The 13,653-nt window shown below is 41.4% G+C and overlaps 1 protein-coding gene across 3 annotated transcripts; it reads left to right on the top strand.

Annotated features, from left to right (window-relative positions):
* Positions 1–208: 208 nt before the first annotated feature.
* On the top strand, positions 209–11,980 carry LOC106536420 (protein Daple; the record flags this gene model as incomplete). 3 transcript variants are annotated; one of them, XM_014033702.1, is given in 13 exon segments in its annotated part: positions 209–334; positions 413–574; positions 641–918; positions 1,799–1,942; positions 2,044–2,230; positions 2,308–2,453; positions 2,574–2,663; positions 2,743–3,020; positions 6,644–6,727; positions 8,194–8,295; positions 8,371–8,487; positions 8,566–8,804; positions 8,955–11,980. In XM_014033702.1, coding segments are annotated over 13 exon segments (2,676 nt in total), but the record flags the coding sequence as incomplete, so codon positions are not given.
* Positions 11,981–13,653: the final 1,673 nt, after the last annotated feature.

Here is a 13,653-nt window from a genome sequence, read left to right as displayed (position 1 = left end):
AACGTGAACGTTCACACAAAAAGATCGGATTTTTTCAAAAAATCAGAACTGAGCATTAAGACCTGCAGTGTGAACGTAGCCACAAATCCCTTTAAAAGCCCTGCTCCAGCACTCTTACATTTTACTTTGTACTGATCTTTTAAAGTCCTGGATCAGTAGTTCTTCAGGGTTTCTGAAGGTCTCGTTGTCTGTGTTTTTGTGTTTGCAGGTTCGTCAGGCTCTGCGTCAGCAACAGGAGGAAGGAGGAAACTGTCAGCAGCACTCAGGCAGCGACCGCAGCGCCACGGCTGAACTGCTGCGTATCAAAGACCATCTCATAGACGTAGAAAAGAATGTAAGATTTATTCTAATAAAAGTACTCAGCTGACACTAGTTTGCCTTTTTTATTCTAATTTTTGTGGTATTTCTGCAGAATGCTTCCCTCCACACGGAGAGCAGTTTATTGAAAGAGCAGCTCAGACAGCTGGAGAGCCAAAACACGTCTCTGAACAACCAGATGGCGGCGCTGCAGCGGCACACGAGCACGCTGCAGGAGCAGAATTCAACTTTGCACACACAGACGGCCAAGCTGCAGGTGCTGCTCAGTTTCTGACAGGTCCTATTCGTTCAGACCCTTTTTACTGATTCCACCRTGTCTCAGGTGGAGAACTCCACCATCTCCTCCCAGAGCGCCTCTCTCATGGCCCAGAACGCAGTGCTGCAGGGCCAGGTCACCGCCCTGGAGACGGAGGCGGAGTCGTGGCAGCGGCAGCGCGACGAGGCGTGGCGAGCCCGGGAGAGCACGCTCAGCGACCACGAGCGCCTGCTGAGCGTGCACGAGAGGCAAGCTCAGGAGTACGAGCAGCTCATCAGTCAGCACGCGGCGCTGAAAGGCAAACAGAGGGCGCTGGAGAGCGARCACAGAGCGCTGCACGGCAAGTGAGTGAAAAGTTGCTTCACGCTAAGATTCAGAAGAAAAACAACAAAGATTTAGTCTCTAACAGTGTTGTATAAAGTACCACATCGTGATACTTGAGTTAAAGTACAAGTATCTGACCAAAAATTACTCTGGTAAAAGTTAAACTCCCATTTAGTAATATTAATTGAGTAAAAGTCTTAAAGTATGTGATATTTTTTTGTACTTGAGTAAAAGTATTGATTTAAAATGAGCAGTTAGATTTTCTGTAAGGACATTTATTAGGAGGTGACCTCCCCAAAAACTGCAGAAATGACTTTATTGTATTAAAATAATTAATTWATGTTAAATTTAGGATGCAYYAGTCCAGCTGTTTCAGTTTATATACATATATCAAGGCTGCACAAAGCTTTTCCCCAAAATGAAAATCTATCTGAGGGCTGCGGCCAAATGTAATAATATAATTCATGAAATACAAATACTTCTTAAGTACAGTCCTTTGATTTGAATGATTATGTCCTGCTGGAGTGTGACATGATTTGTTTGTGTACAAACTAATACACTATCAGAGTTTTATATATTTATACTTCTCATTCAACCACAGTTAAATTCACTCTGTCTATGAGGCACAGTTTATATGGATAGTATTTATTTTTTACAATAACAAGCTGGGATGAAAACAAGTAAAAATTAAATAAAAGTAACGACTTTCTACTTYTTGCCTTTTTAAAAATGTAAGAARTAGAAGTAAAATGTAGGCTGAAAAATAATTACTCAAGTAAAGTACAGATACCCAAAAATTCAACTTTACTTTAACAAAGTATTTGTACTTAGTTACTTTACAACTCTGCTCACTGACTCACCTCACTGCATCAGCTACAGAAATGTAATGTCTTCATGCAGGTACTGCACGTTGCTGCAGCTAAAGGAGAAGTGGGAGGAGCATGAGGGGCGTGGCCAGAAAGAAAAGGAGGAGCTAAGTCAGGAGATCCAGAAGAACAGACTCTTACAGCAGGAGAATCTGCAGCTAAAAACAGAAGTGGACAGGTACCAAATCCAAACTGATCAGTTTACAGTTTTACATTTTCTGCCAGTAAGAACTTTATTTTCAAACATCTCAAACCTGAACGAAGCTTTTTTCTCCTCAGGCTGACCCAGAGCCAGTCCCARCACTCAGAGCAGAACGAGGGGCTCCATCAGCGCATAAACGAACTGAAAAGCTCGTTAAGTTCAACTMAGCTGGACGTGAGTCAGTGGGTGGCCCGCTATGATTCTCTAATGGAGCAGCACCAGAACCTGGACCTCACCATGACCAAACTGGACAACCACTGCGAGGTAAACAAGACCTCTGTTCTTAAACAAACAGCTGGAGCACCGGAGTGTTGGACCTTAAAACACATGTGTGTCCTTAGCTTCTGAGTCGACTAAAAGGGAACCTGGAGGAGGAGAACCACCATCTGCTGAGTCAGATCAACCTGCTGAGTCAACAGAACCACACTCTGCTGGAGAGGAGCATGGAGAGCAAGGAGCTGTACCACCAGGAGCAGAAATTATACATGTAACCACGTGCAGCACAACACACCTGTTCTGTTCCAACACATGAACTCAGATATCAAAACAAAAACACAAGATAATTGAACCGTTCTGTGACCTTCAGCTCTTCTGTTCTTTTCTGTAGTGATAAACTGAATTCTCTTCGTCGACAAAAAGAAAAACTCGAGGAGAAAATCATGGACCAGTACAAGTTCTACGACCCTGCACCCAAAAAGTAAGACTGCTTTTCCTAAAATACGGCCTCTTCCATGCTCATGACCACTGAACTTGTTTGCTGGACTGTTTGTGTTCAGGAGGAGTCAGTGGTCCGGAGCCAAAGCTTTGGTCAAGCTGATAAAACCCCGGAAGGAGAGCAGCCGGGAGCGAGGAGGCGACCGAGACAAGGAGGCCGACAAAGTCCGAGAGAGAGCGAAGAGCGCTCCGGACATCCCCCTGCCCGCCACGCCCCCCCTGCTGCCGCCAGAGACGCCGCCGCCCGTTCCCAAACGCACAGGAATTGACTCCCACAGCAACAACAGCACCAGCCCCAGCCTGGGACCACAGAGTCCAGCTCTGACCCCGATCAGCAGAGGTAAACACACACACATACCACAGGACACGTCTGCAGGAGGCTTTTTTACCGTTTTATTATTTTATACAGAAATAAAACCTCAAAGAAAAGCTTTAAAAAAACTATCTCTGATGCAGCTCCAAGAAAATCCTCTAGAGGGTGCCGTTGATCTTTAGACATGAATAACAGACAGTAAAATACATCTACTACAGTAAAACATGTTTAAATCAGAGTAAATAATGATAAAAAAATCTTCTTAAACAGGTTTTACTTATTTCCTTTCTGAACAGCTTCTAGTTTTAAGTAAAACATTTAATAATAATAATTCCCATGATTGTAAATAAACCTATGAAATATTACATCTCACAACACACAACAGTGTAAAACTAAATAGATTCATCTTTTCACAAATTACTAATATATAGAAAACATCAAAAACAGAAATACGCCAACAATAAGATAAAAAACAAGTGGCTAAAATGTTTGTTTTTATTCTTTAAATGTTGAGTAAAAACTGAACAAACAAACGTCCTGATTGAAGCATCGATCGATGATGTTTGGAGTTTGTTGTACGACTTTTACTCAGTTTGAAACAATCKTCGTTGCATCAAAATCATCCACAACTCTTGTTTTGTGTTGTTGTGTGATGAATTGTTTGGAGATTAGTTCTTTTTGTCAAAATAATCAGAACCAGAGCAAATTTCCTGTTTTTTAACAAATGGTTTTACAGTGTTGAGCGTCCAGCTGGTCCAACCTGCAGGTCAGAGCTGTAATTATGAAGCTGTTTATCTTTTACTCTGTGCACAGTTTAATATCGTGCACTTGTGACCTCTAGGTTGGATGTGTTTTCAGAGAAAACTGTCTGAAAAAGAGGAAACCCCCCTTTTAGCTGAACAGCAGCAGAGCTGTCTGTGCAAAAGTTTTGATCCAGCTTCGATTTGTTTACCTTTTTTTACCGAGCAGAAAGATTATTTTATATACTTAGCACAAAAAGTAACAAAATAATTATTTCTTTGTTGCAACAATGCTTCTTGGCAATAAATCTTATACCAGGCACCTAATTGGCAGCAGCTGGGGGACCAGAAGCTCAAAACAAGTGTCAACAACAACAAAATAAGTTGTTTGACCGAGAAGAGTTGGCAATCCACACTCAGCTCTACTGCTCATCCCACATATGCATGTTCCTTACAAATGTGGCGCCATTTAAAAGGGAAATTAACAGGCTTTCCAGCAGACGCATTGTTACAATGAAATCATCTACCAAACACACATTTCCTTACTTTTTATGCTAGTTTATTTTAAATTCCACTCAGTTTAATCAARTATCTTTAAAGTGCCTGTAACATCAAATTTTTGTGATAAACGTGATTGCACTTTTGGAAAGATAACATTGATAACATATTGCAAAAGCAGTTTCACACCACTGAGATRAACGGTTCTTAAGATGTTTGCATGTGAAGTAACAGGAAGTGATGTCAAAGGGGAATGTTTGCRTGTAAACAGAGCATTGCTACAATGGCTGTAACACAGACAGCAGGGAATTTTCTGATGTTTCTTTAGATAATTTTAATCCCTGTAAGAGAGAGATGAAGAAAAGTCAGAGTTCAAATAATATTGTTTTCATAAACAAAGACCAGGGAGTTTACTTTGTKAAAGAGATCCCCTTTGATGTCACTTCCTGTTTCACTTTGGCTGAGCCAAATTCAAAGGAAAATATGCCAGTTCTGTGACAAAATGGATTAAATCATGTGTTTTATGCCAGTTTTCCTAAATATGAAGAAATTTTCTTTGACTTTTTGTATTTGAAGTATGGGCACGTCACAGTTACAAGGTTACAAGAAAGTCTGATAATATAAAGAAATATTAGAGGGATTAAATATTTTCACATTAATCAAAACAAGTAGAACTACATGTTCGTCATCATCGTTATTCTGTTTTCATTTTCTGTTATTAGTTTGTCTCGACTCACTCAGTTTAACAAGTGACAGCACAGCTAAAACAAATAATCATCTAAAGATGGACAAACTGATGTTTTAAATAAAGCGACAGAAAACTGAACTGTGGATCCAGTCATGGTTTTGATGATGATAAAAACTGTAAAAAGACTCGATGCACAGATCAGTTTCTCCAGTAAATCATCTGCTCTGATCACATCGATTTAGAATCAACTTTTTATGTTTAGAAATTAGTTTCACAATCAGCAAATCCTCTCAGAAAACTTCACWAACAATGTCTGCAGGATTTTATAAGTTTTATCCTTTTAAGTCGTTCCTGCAGGCGAAAATGGTAAATATTATGCATTTTGCCCAAATGTGACTCACTTCTGCGTTTTTTTGTTCTATGGTGGAGTTTTGTTTCCTACAGTAAGATGAACTCTTTTTGTGGACAGATACGTTTGCTTTTCAGGAAACTCACAGAAGTTTAGATTTGAGTCTGACTGAATGTTTCTGGATGAAGAATTCATCCTGCAGAGATGATCCTTCAGCTGCTGCCGGACGAATGAAAACCTAAGTTTTCAGCATCAAGTCCTCAAAGATGAGCTGAAACTAACTGTTGGCATCAGAAAACTGATTTTACTGCATCTTTTTCCTGATTGGTCTTTAATTATCTGAGAACTAACCCCTCTTTTTGTTAAACTTTAACTGCAGTGTGAGTTGAGGGTCTGTTTTATTCTCATCGGTTCTCTTTCATGTTCTCTGTTGGGATTAATTCATTCATCAATAACTTCTAATCCAAATCTTGGTGTTTTCTTGGTGTCATTTTTTCATTTTCTTCTCTTCCTCTCATTCCTGTCCATTTCTCAGCTCCTCCCGCTCCCAAACGTTTACGTTTTCTCCGCAGTAAAAGTCAAGACAAGCTCCTCCCCCCTTCCTCCTCCTCCTCCTCCTCCTCCCGCCCCTCCCTCTCTCTCACCAGACGCCTGCGGTTTTGGTCTTCTTCTGACATCGCGGCTGAAGTCATCAACAGCTCTCCAGTCTCTGCCAACGGAGTTTTCTAATGTGCCCTGTCCTCTTCATCATCATCATCACATCACATCAAACACACACACATACACACACACAAGCAGCTGCATGTTGCTGGACACTTTTAATAGTAAGTAGTTTGTGTGTGAGCGTGCTCCCTCACAGCGGCCTGGTTTTTCTCGCTGACGTTCTGTTTTCAAGTCACCTCTCAGAGACGAGATGTTTGCTTCGCTGCAGTTTCCTCTGGTCGCCACACTAACCTCACTGCTGTTTCAAACCTGTTTGCTGCTGCAGCGCCGCCGCCCTCCTCCTCCTCCTTCTCCTCCTCCTCACGATGCTTCATTTCATCATGACAAACAAAACCTGACTCCTAATGTCTGTCACGTGATAGAAAATGTTCAGCTAACAAACCAGTGTAATGGAAAAGATTTCAAACGGATATGGCTCAATCAGCCGAAGCTTAGAGCTCACGTAGGGGATGAGGCTCAGCTACTACCACACCACATTTGAGCTCGTCGTCTGTATAATTGGTTGAGGTATTTAGGATTTTTTTAACGCTCGGCTTTGCTTGGTAAGCGATGCTCGCGGTCACAGCCGGTTCTGGTCCTGCACCCTCACTGCTTACATCACCGTCACGCCATCGCAGAGCGGCCCCCTAAATGCTTTCTGATTGGCCCACAGGATTGACTGACAGGAGCCGGGGCGTTTACCACAGTGGCACTCCAGGAGGCAGCAACGAAAGCATCAACGGAGAAGATGGACAAGGTAACCCAAGAGTTAAAGGTTCAAACCAGTGCTGGGCGGTATATCGGTTCGTGACGAATACCATTTTTTATTTTTGTTATGAATTTTCTGAATACCGGACAAACCGGTTTAATATACCAGGTCGTCATTGTAAGTGAGAATTGTTTCTCAACTGACTTACCTGTTAAAATAAAGGTTATATATATTTAAATAGTCTGAACACGTGCAGAACGTTTCATCGCGGCCGCCAGTGAACTGTTTCCCAGGGGACACTTTTCCTCGCAGCACTGCTATGTGCGTTAGCGTGCTAATGTTATTGTTGAGCAGCTTGTTGACGGCAGGTGGCGATTCTGCTGCTTATATTAACTGAAAAAAAAAATCCAGTTTTTGCCATTGCTGAATGTAGTAAACACCTCTTCAGTGACGCGCACGGTTAGATTTAACATGTGACACTAATATGGAGACGTTAATGCGTAGAGACTATCGTGTTTCTATTGTGAAAAGCCCAGGAAGTAGTTTGTAGAGGAATTGATTTGACTGGGGTGCAAGGTGAGTCGTCCTGTTAAAGTGCCTGTGACATCAAATTTTTGTAATAAATATGAATGCACTTTTTGGAAAGATAACACTAATAACTTATTACAACAAACATTTCATTCCACTGAGATGAACAGGTTTTCAGATACTCACATGTAAAGTAACAGGAAGTGATGTCAAAGCAGAATGTCTGAATGTAAACAGAGCATTACTACAATGGATAGACAGTAGGAAAATCTGTTTCTTTAGATTATTTTAAGTCTCTATCAGAGATAAATAAATGTCAGAGTTAAAACAATATTGTTTTAATAATCAAAGACCAGAGAATTAGATTTCTTAAAGAGATCCCCTTTGATGTCACTTCCTGTTTGTTTCGTCCAAGCCAAGTTACAAAGAAAATATGTAGTTATGTGACAAAATGAATAAAATTGTTTAAGCCAAGTTTAATAAACATAAAGCTTTTTTCTGTGACTTTTTTGTATTTGAAGGATATGCATGTCACAGGCACTTTAAGTTTTATTAAATAACATAAAACAATAGACCCCATAATGATCTTTTCTCAACCCTCCTCCTTCACGACCGGATTAAAATGCATGACTACTGTCTCCAACCAGACAGAGAAAAAAAGACACACAGAGGAGGGAAACAGCAACACAGAGGTACAGTAAAAGAAAAAGGTCAATAAGCAGTGTTTGTACATTTTATTATCAGCTGACCTGTGACGAAAACAAAAATACCGTGATATATTGTGAAATCGGTGTAAATGTTGAAAACATCGTGATATAAAATTTGGGTCATACCGCCCAGCTCTAGTTCAAACATTTCATATGGTATAAGATCTTCATAAAAAGAATGAGCTTCTTTAGTCCCAAGGTTTATTTTTTAAAAACCTCACAGCTCATGAAACGAGCAACACGTTACAAATATTTTAATTCTGGTTTTTTTCACCACAGCTCTGATTCAAAGGAACCGCCTTAGCTCCACCCCGAACCACCAGTCATCCTYGCAGGTTCAAACAAGCAGCTCCAGACTGGGTCAGAATCGCAGACCCAGAGGTACACGAACCTTTTCAGATTTTAAACCGAAGTAAAACGTTTGACAGTTTTTCATGATTCGGCTTTAATTCTCAGCTCCGTTCGATGAAGACTCTCGTCACGCCTCCTACGACCCTGTTTTTGGAGGTCGGCCCGGCTCTGCAGACTACAGCCACAACACCTCGAGCTCCAACTCACCTGTCGCCTGCAGAGGTGAGTGTGTTTAAATATAAACTGTCTTTTTTTTACCGATCCGTTTGTTTTTAAACCGGTCGGTTCTGTTCTTCTCAGATTCGTCAGCTCGTCAGCCTCGATCAGCCAGCCTCTCCAGTGACGACGTTACAGGTCTCAACCAATCACAGCAGAGCCTGTCGCGTAGCTCCACCCTTCCCTACGACCACGCCCCCCAGAGAGCCCAGCCCCAGCGAGGAGGCGGAGTCAGGGCTAAAACGAGACCATCTTCTCCTGGAAGTGAGATGGTGACGTTGGAGCAGTTTCTACAGGAGAGCAACCTGCAGTCGCCTCCTGTGGTGAGAGAAAACAACAATATAAAATAAAATAAATAAAATAAAATATAAAAAATCATAAAATAAAAATAATAAAATTGTAAAATAAAAATAGTACAATTAAAAATAATAAAAACCATGAACGCAAATTAATTAATCAGGTTTTCTCTGCAGCTCTCTACAGGAAGCACCGATGACTTGATGACTGACTATTTCACACGAAGCCCCGCCCCCTCAGCTCCAGCTGGTAGAGATCAGATCACCCCAACCAGCTACGTCACGCCCACTGTCCACTCGACCAATCAGAGGCCGGGTCAAAGCGTGAAGCCCTCCCCCCGCCAGCCCGTTGGCCAATCGCCCGCCTCCAGCCAGCCTGTCACTCAGAGAACCGGCCAATCCCTGAGCCGGGCCTTTAGCCTGGCTTCTGCTGATCTGCTGCGCTCCAACGGACCCGACAGTTACCGTGGAAACGAGGGGTCTCCCTCTCAAACGGACGGGGTGACTCGGCGACAAGTGGGAGGGGCTAACACCCGCGAGCGACCACTGTCTGCTCGATTTGGAGCATCGGAGGGCAACTTCCTGAGTTCACCCATCCACCAGTCGACGTCCATGAACCTGCAGACCGAGAGACACGCAGAGAGGCTGAGGACCGCCGCCTCCCGGAACGGGCACCGCGGGGAGGTCGCCATGGTGACCCCCGTCAGGGCCACGCCCCCCGAGGAACCCTCACAGCATAGAGATGTCCCCAGAGAGGGTCGGTCAGGAGACCCCTCCCACTCTAATAAAGACAGAGACAGAATCCCGGGCGGATCCCCAGAGAGACCCAAGAGCACGCCGGCTTCACCCGACCCCAACAACGACCCGCAGACGGTGTGGTACGAGTACGGCTGCGTCTAAACGCTGAGGGCTGCGTCTAAAGACTGGAGCAAAGACAAAGGAAAAGACAATGGGTTGTTCCCACGCCTGGGCTTGGTCTAAACCCTGGAGAGTACATAGTTTCTATAACACCGGGGGTTAATCTGTAGCCTGGGCTTGGTCTAAATCCTGGAGAGGATCTGTTTCTGTAAAATCTGACCCGACCCAACACGACACACCTCTCACCTCAACACTACAGGCTCTCTGCAGGTCTACGTTCTGATCCAGCAGAACCACAGAAGAATCTTTAAGACTTGTTTTAACTTCAGTTATAAATTAAACTTTTATTAGATTTTAATCCAGAGCTCAGTCAGTGGCTCGAAGGTTAAACGTGAGGAACTTCAAAGAAAACATGCACGTTTTTGTGCACAAGAACACTAAAACCGGGCCCGTCTACGATCTGGAACCTCAGTGTTTTAAATGCAGTTCTGCGTGCAGACTGAAGGTATCACATTTCTATTATTTTAGTCGGGAACAAACACTGGAAAACCCGCCAGGAGGAGAAAAACAGGAGCGCCTGGAGGAGGTGGTGAGTGGACGGAGGAGGAGGGAGGAGGAGCACCTCCCTGCTAAATTACAGCTCTTCTCTCTCCATCTTTAGCCTCTGTCCCAGCATGCAACACTCTGACACTTTATGGGAAATACTGCTCGAGACGAGCCAACACTAGTCTCACAAATACACACAAACACACAGTGACACACACACTGGCCTCGTCCCTGAGGGAGGTTTTGGTGGCAGCATCACTAACTTAATGAGGGAAACCATGTTGTTTGGGCTGCAGCTCATCCAGGACCGAGAGGAGAGGCTGAAACCCTCGAGCTGTTTCTGACGCAGACACGTTTCAGTTCAACACTTTCAGAGTTAGAAGAACTGTCCAGGATAATTCGAACGAGACAAAATTTTAAACGGTGCTCCAATTTTTTAATTCCACCAAAGAAACAAAACAAAAAAACTCCAGCTTACCGGACCTGCAAAACTGTGACGACTGTACGCTGAAGCTTTAGTTTGATCAGCTGTTCTGCTTTAAAAATATTTTATTTACAGAACAATAATGACAAACAGGAGGTTTGAAAACAGCTGATTTTGAAACAGAATTAAAAACAAAGCAATGAAGACTGGTAAAAATAAATAAAATTAAAACTACAGCATGTTTGTTTACCTATAAACCAGCTGATGAACAATGGCAACACATTGAAAGAAATCCAACAGTTTTAATGTATTTGTACAAATTTACACTCAGATTTTGAGTGAAATATGCAGATTAAATTGCTTTGTTTACACTGAGTGTGTACCTGCATTTCAGAAATGCATATAAAATATAACACCATTAACCGAACGTGTTGATTAAAAAAACAAAAATCAGATTTTTTTTTTTGAACCTTTGCTCCGTCATCTCAGTCTGATCTGACAGCAGCTCAACTTCACTWAAAGAGAAGAGAAGCTGATGAATTATGCAGCAGCTGCGTCGGGTTTCATCGTTCAGCGGTTCAGGTCCGGTTCAGGTCCAGTTCAGGTTCGAAGCTTCACGACCACAAGAACCTGAGGGGGGAAAAAAATATCTGATCCGAAACAGAAGCTTCTGACATTCAGAGTCCAAACATTTCAATTATCTGATCATTTCAGTCTGAAAACCCTCTGGTCAGAAAGAGGAGAGGTTTTCTCACTGGAAACAACCAAAACAGGTTCTGCAGAAGAGTTATTATTAAAACAACGTAAACGTTTGTTTGTTTATTTAAATGGGAGAAAAACAAACATGATGATGATGATGATGCAACACTGGAGGGCTGAAGACGGTCGACTATTTCTGCACATTTTGAACAAAAATCCCGTTGATATGCAACAAGTAAATTATTTTCCTGTAACTTTTGTACATTTTTAGATTTTTTTAAATAACTTTTTGAATGTTAGAACTTTTTTATATTTGTTAAACTCAAAATGTTGATTTCAAAAAACTCCGACATGAATTCCTGTCAGAGCTCTGGCTTCAGKCGTGTTTTTAATGTTTTGTTTTGTTTGAAGGCTTTAATTGTGAAGTTTTGTAGATGATTCTGCAGTTTGGAGTGAAAGAAATCAGAACATTTCTCCGCTCGTCGTGTGTTTCCTGCTCCTCGGCTCGCCGCCGTCTCCTGAACGTTTTCTGTCTGAGTGACAGAGGCGAACGTCACTCAGATTTCTGCTGTAACTGAAACTTCTGCTGCTGTGATGTGAAAACTGCTGAAAAACTGATGAAATTATTGCGCTCGTTCTGCAGAAAATTTAAATAATAAAGATTTATAAACCTAAATTGCTGCTTGAAGCTTAATAATGGATGAAATGTTTCTAATTTATGTGTTCAGAGCTCATTAAGCTGATCAGACCTCTGCAGCTTCRTGAGATATTTTGCTAACAGAAAACCAGAGTGAGAAGAGTTAGAAGCACAAAGGTTAAAAGAAATCTAACCAGCAGAGTTGTAAAGTAACCAAGTACAAACACTTTGTTACTGTACTTAAGTAGAATTTTTGAGTATCTGTATACTTGAGTAATTATTTTTCAGTCTACTTTTTACTTTCTACTTCTTACATTTTTAAAAAAGGCAAGAAGTAGAAAGTCGTTACTTTTATTCCATTTTCATTCCAGCTTGTTATTGTAAAAAATAAATACTAAACATAAACTGTGCCTCCTAGGGCTGTGTATTGGCAAGAATTTGGCGATACGATAAATATAACAGAGGGGTCACGATACGATGTATCCCGATATATTGCGATACTGTAAGCAAGGCAATATATTGTGATATATTGCGATTTTTTTTTGTCCAAAAACTTTATTAAATAAAAACCTCTTACTGAAAAGAAAAGCTAATGTTTACTCACAATGCTAATGCTACCCTTACTCTCTGGCGCTCAAGAGGTAGAGGAGCCAAATGTCTGGCTCACTGCTACCAACTAGTGGTCAGAGGCTGAACTACAACATAAAAATGAACGGTTGGCAAGAAGGTTGACATTTTAAACCTTAATAAAAAAATCGATACAGGGCTTTAGAATATCGATACAGTATCGGGAAATGAAATATGGCGATATTTCAGTGTATCGATATTTTCTTACACCGCTACTAGATAGAGTGAATTTAACTGTGGTTGAATGAGAAGTATAAATATATAAAACTCTGATAGTGTATTAGTTTGTACACAAACTAATGTCACACTCCAGCAGGACATAATCATTAAAATAAAAGGACTGTACTTAATAAGTATTTGTATTTCATGAATTATATTTGGCCGCAGCCCTCAGATAGATTTTCATTTTGGAGAAAAGTTTTGCGCAGCCTTGATATATGTATATAAACTGAAACAGCTGGACTAGTGCATCCTAAATTTAACATAAATTAATTATTTTAATACAATAAAGTCATTTGTACATTTTATTGGGAGGTCACCTCCTAATAAATGTCCTTACAGAAAATCTAACTGCTCATTTTAAATCAATACTTTTAATTAAGTACAAAATATCAGATACTTTAAGGATTTTACTCAAGTAATATTCCTAAAGGAGACTTTAACTTTTATCAAAGTATTTTTTTTTGTTAGATACTTGTACTTTTACTCAATTATCACTTTGTAGTACTTTATACAACACTTAACCAGAGGAGCTGAGGTCACACTTCATCTGAGAGGACAAATAATCTGAGAAACTTTCACAAACGTCATAATCTCAGATTGGAGACTATTTCATCAGAAGAGGGGGTTTATGGAGAGAGAAGAAAGTCTGAATCACTCAGATTCCCCTCAGATCCTCACCAGGTGGAAACTGGTGACATTTTCAGCTCCGAGTCATTTAATCTAAACCAGATTATTCAGATTATCCAAAAACAGCTTCATCTCTTTGAAGCTGGTGTAAAAGGGCGGCGGGCGACATGCATCCCTTCGAGGAGAGACCTGGCGCGGGGCAGAACCGGACGCGCGTGGGGGCGGAGGGGCACAGC

This window comes from Austrofundulus limnaeus, unplaced genomic scaffold, assembly GCF_001266775.1.
Source record: "Austrofundulus limnaeus strain Quisiro unplaced genomic scaffold, Austrofundulus_limnaeus-1.0 Scaffold1810, whole genome shotgun sequence".
Classification (NCBI taxonomy): domain Eukaryota; kingdom Metazoa; phylum Chordata; class Actinopteri; order Cyprinodontiformes; family Rivulidae; genus Austrofundulus; species Austrofundulus limnaeus.
The sequence above is the reverse complement of the archived record's forward strand: the minus strand, read 5'-3'. Positions and strand labels throughout refer to the sequence as shown.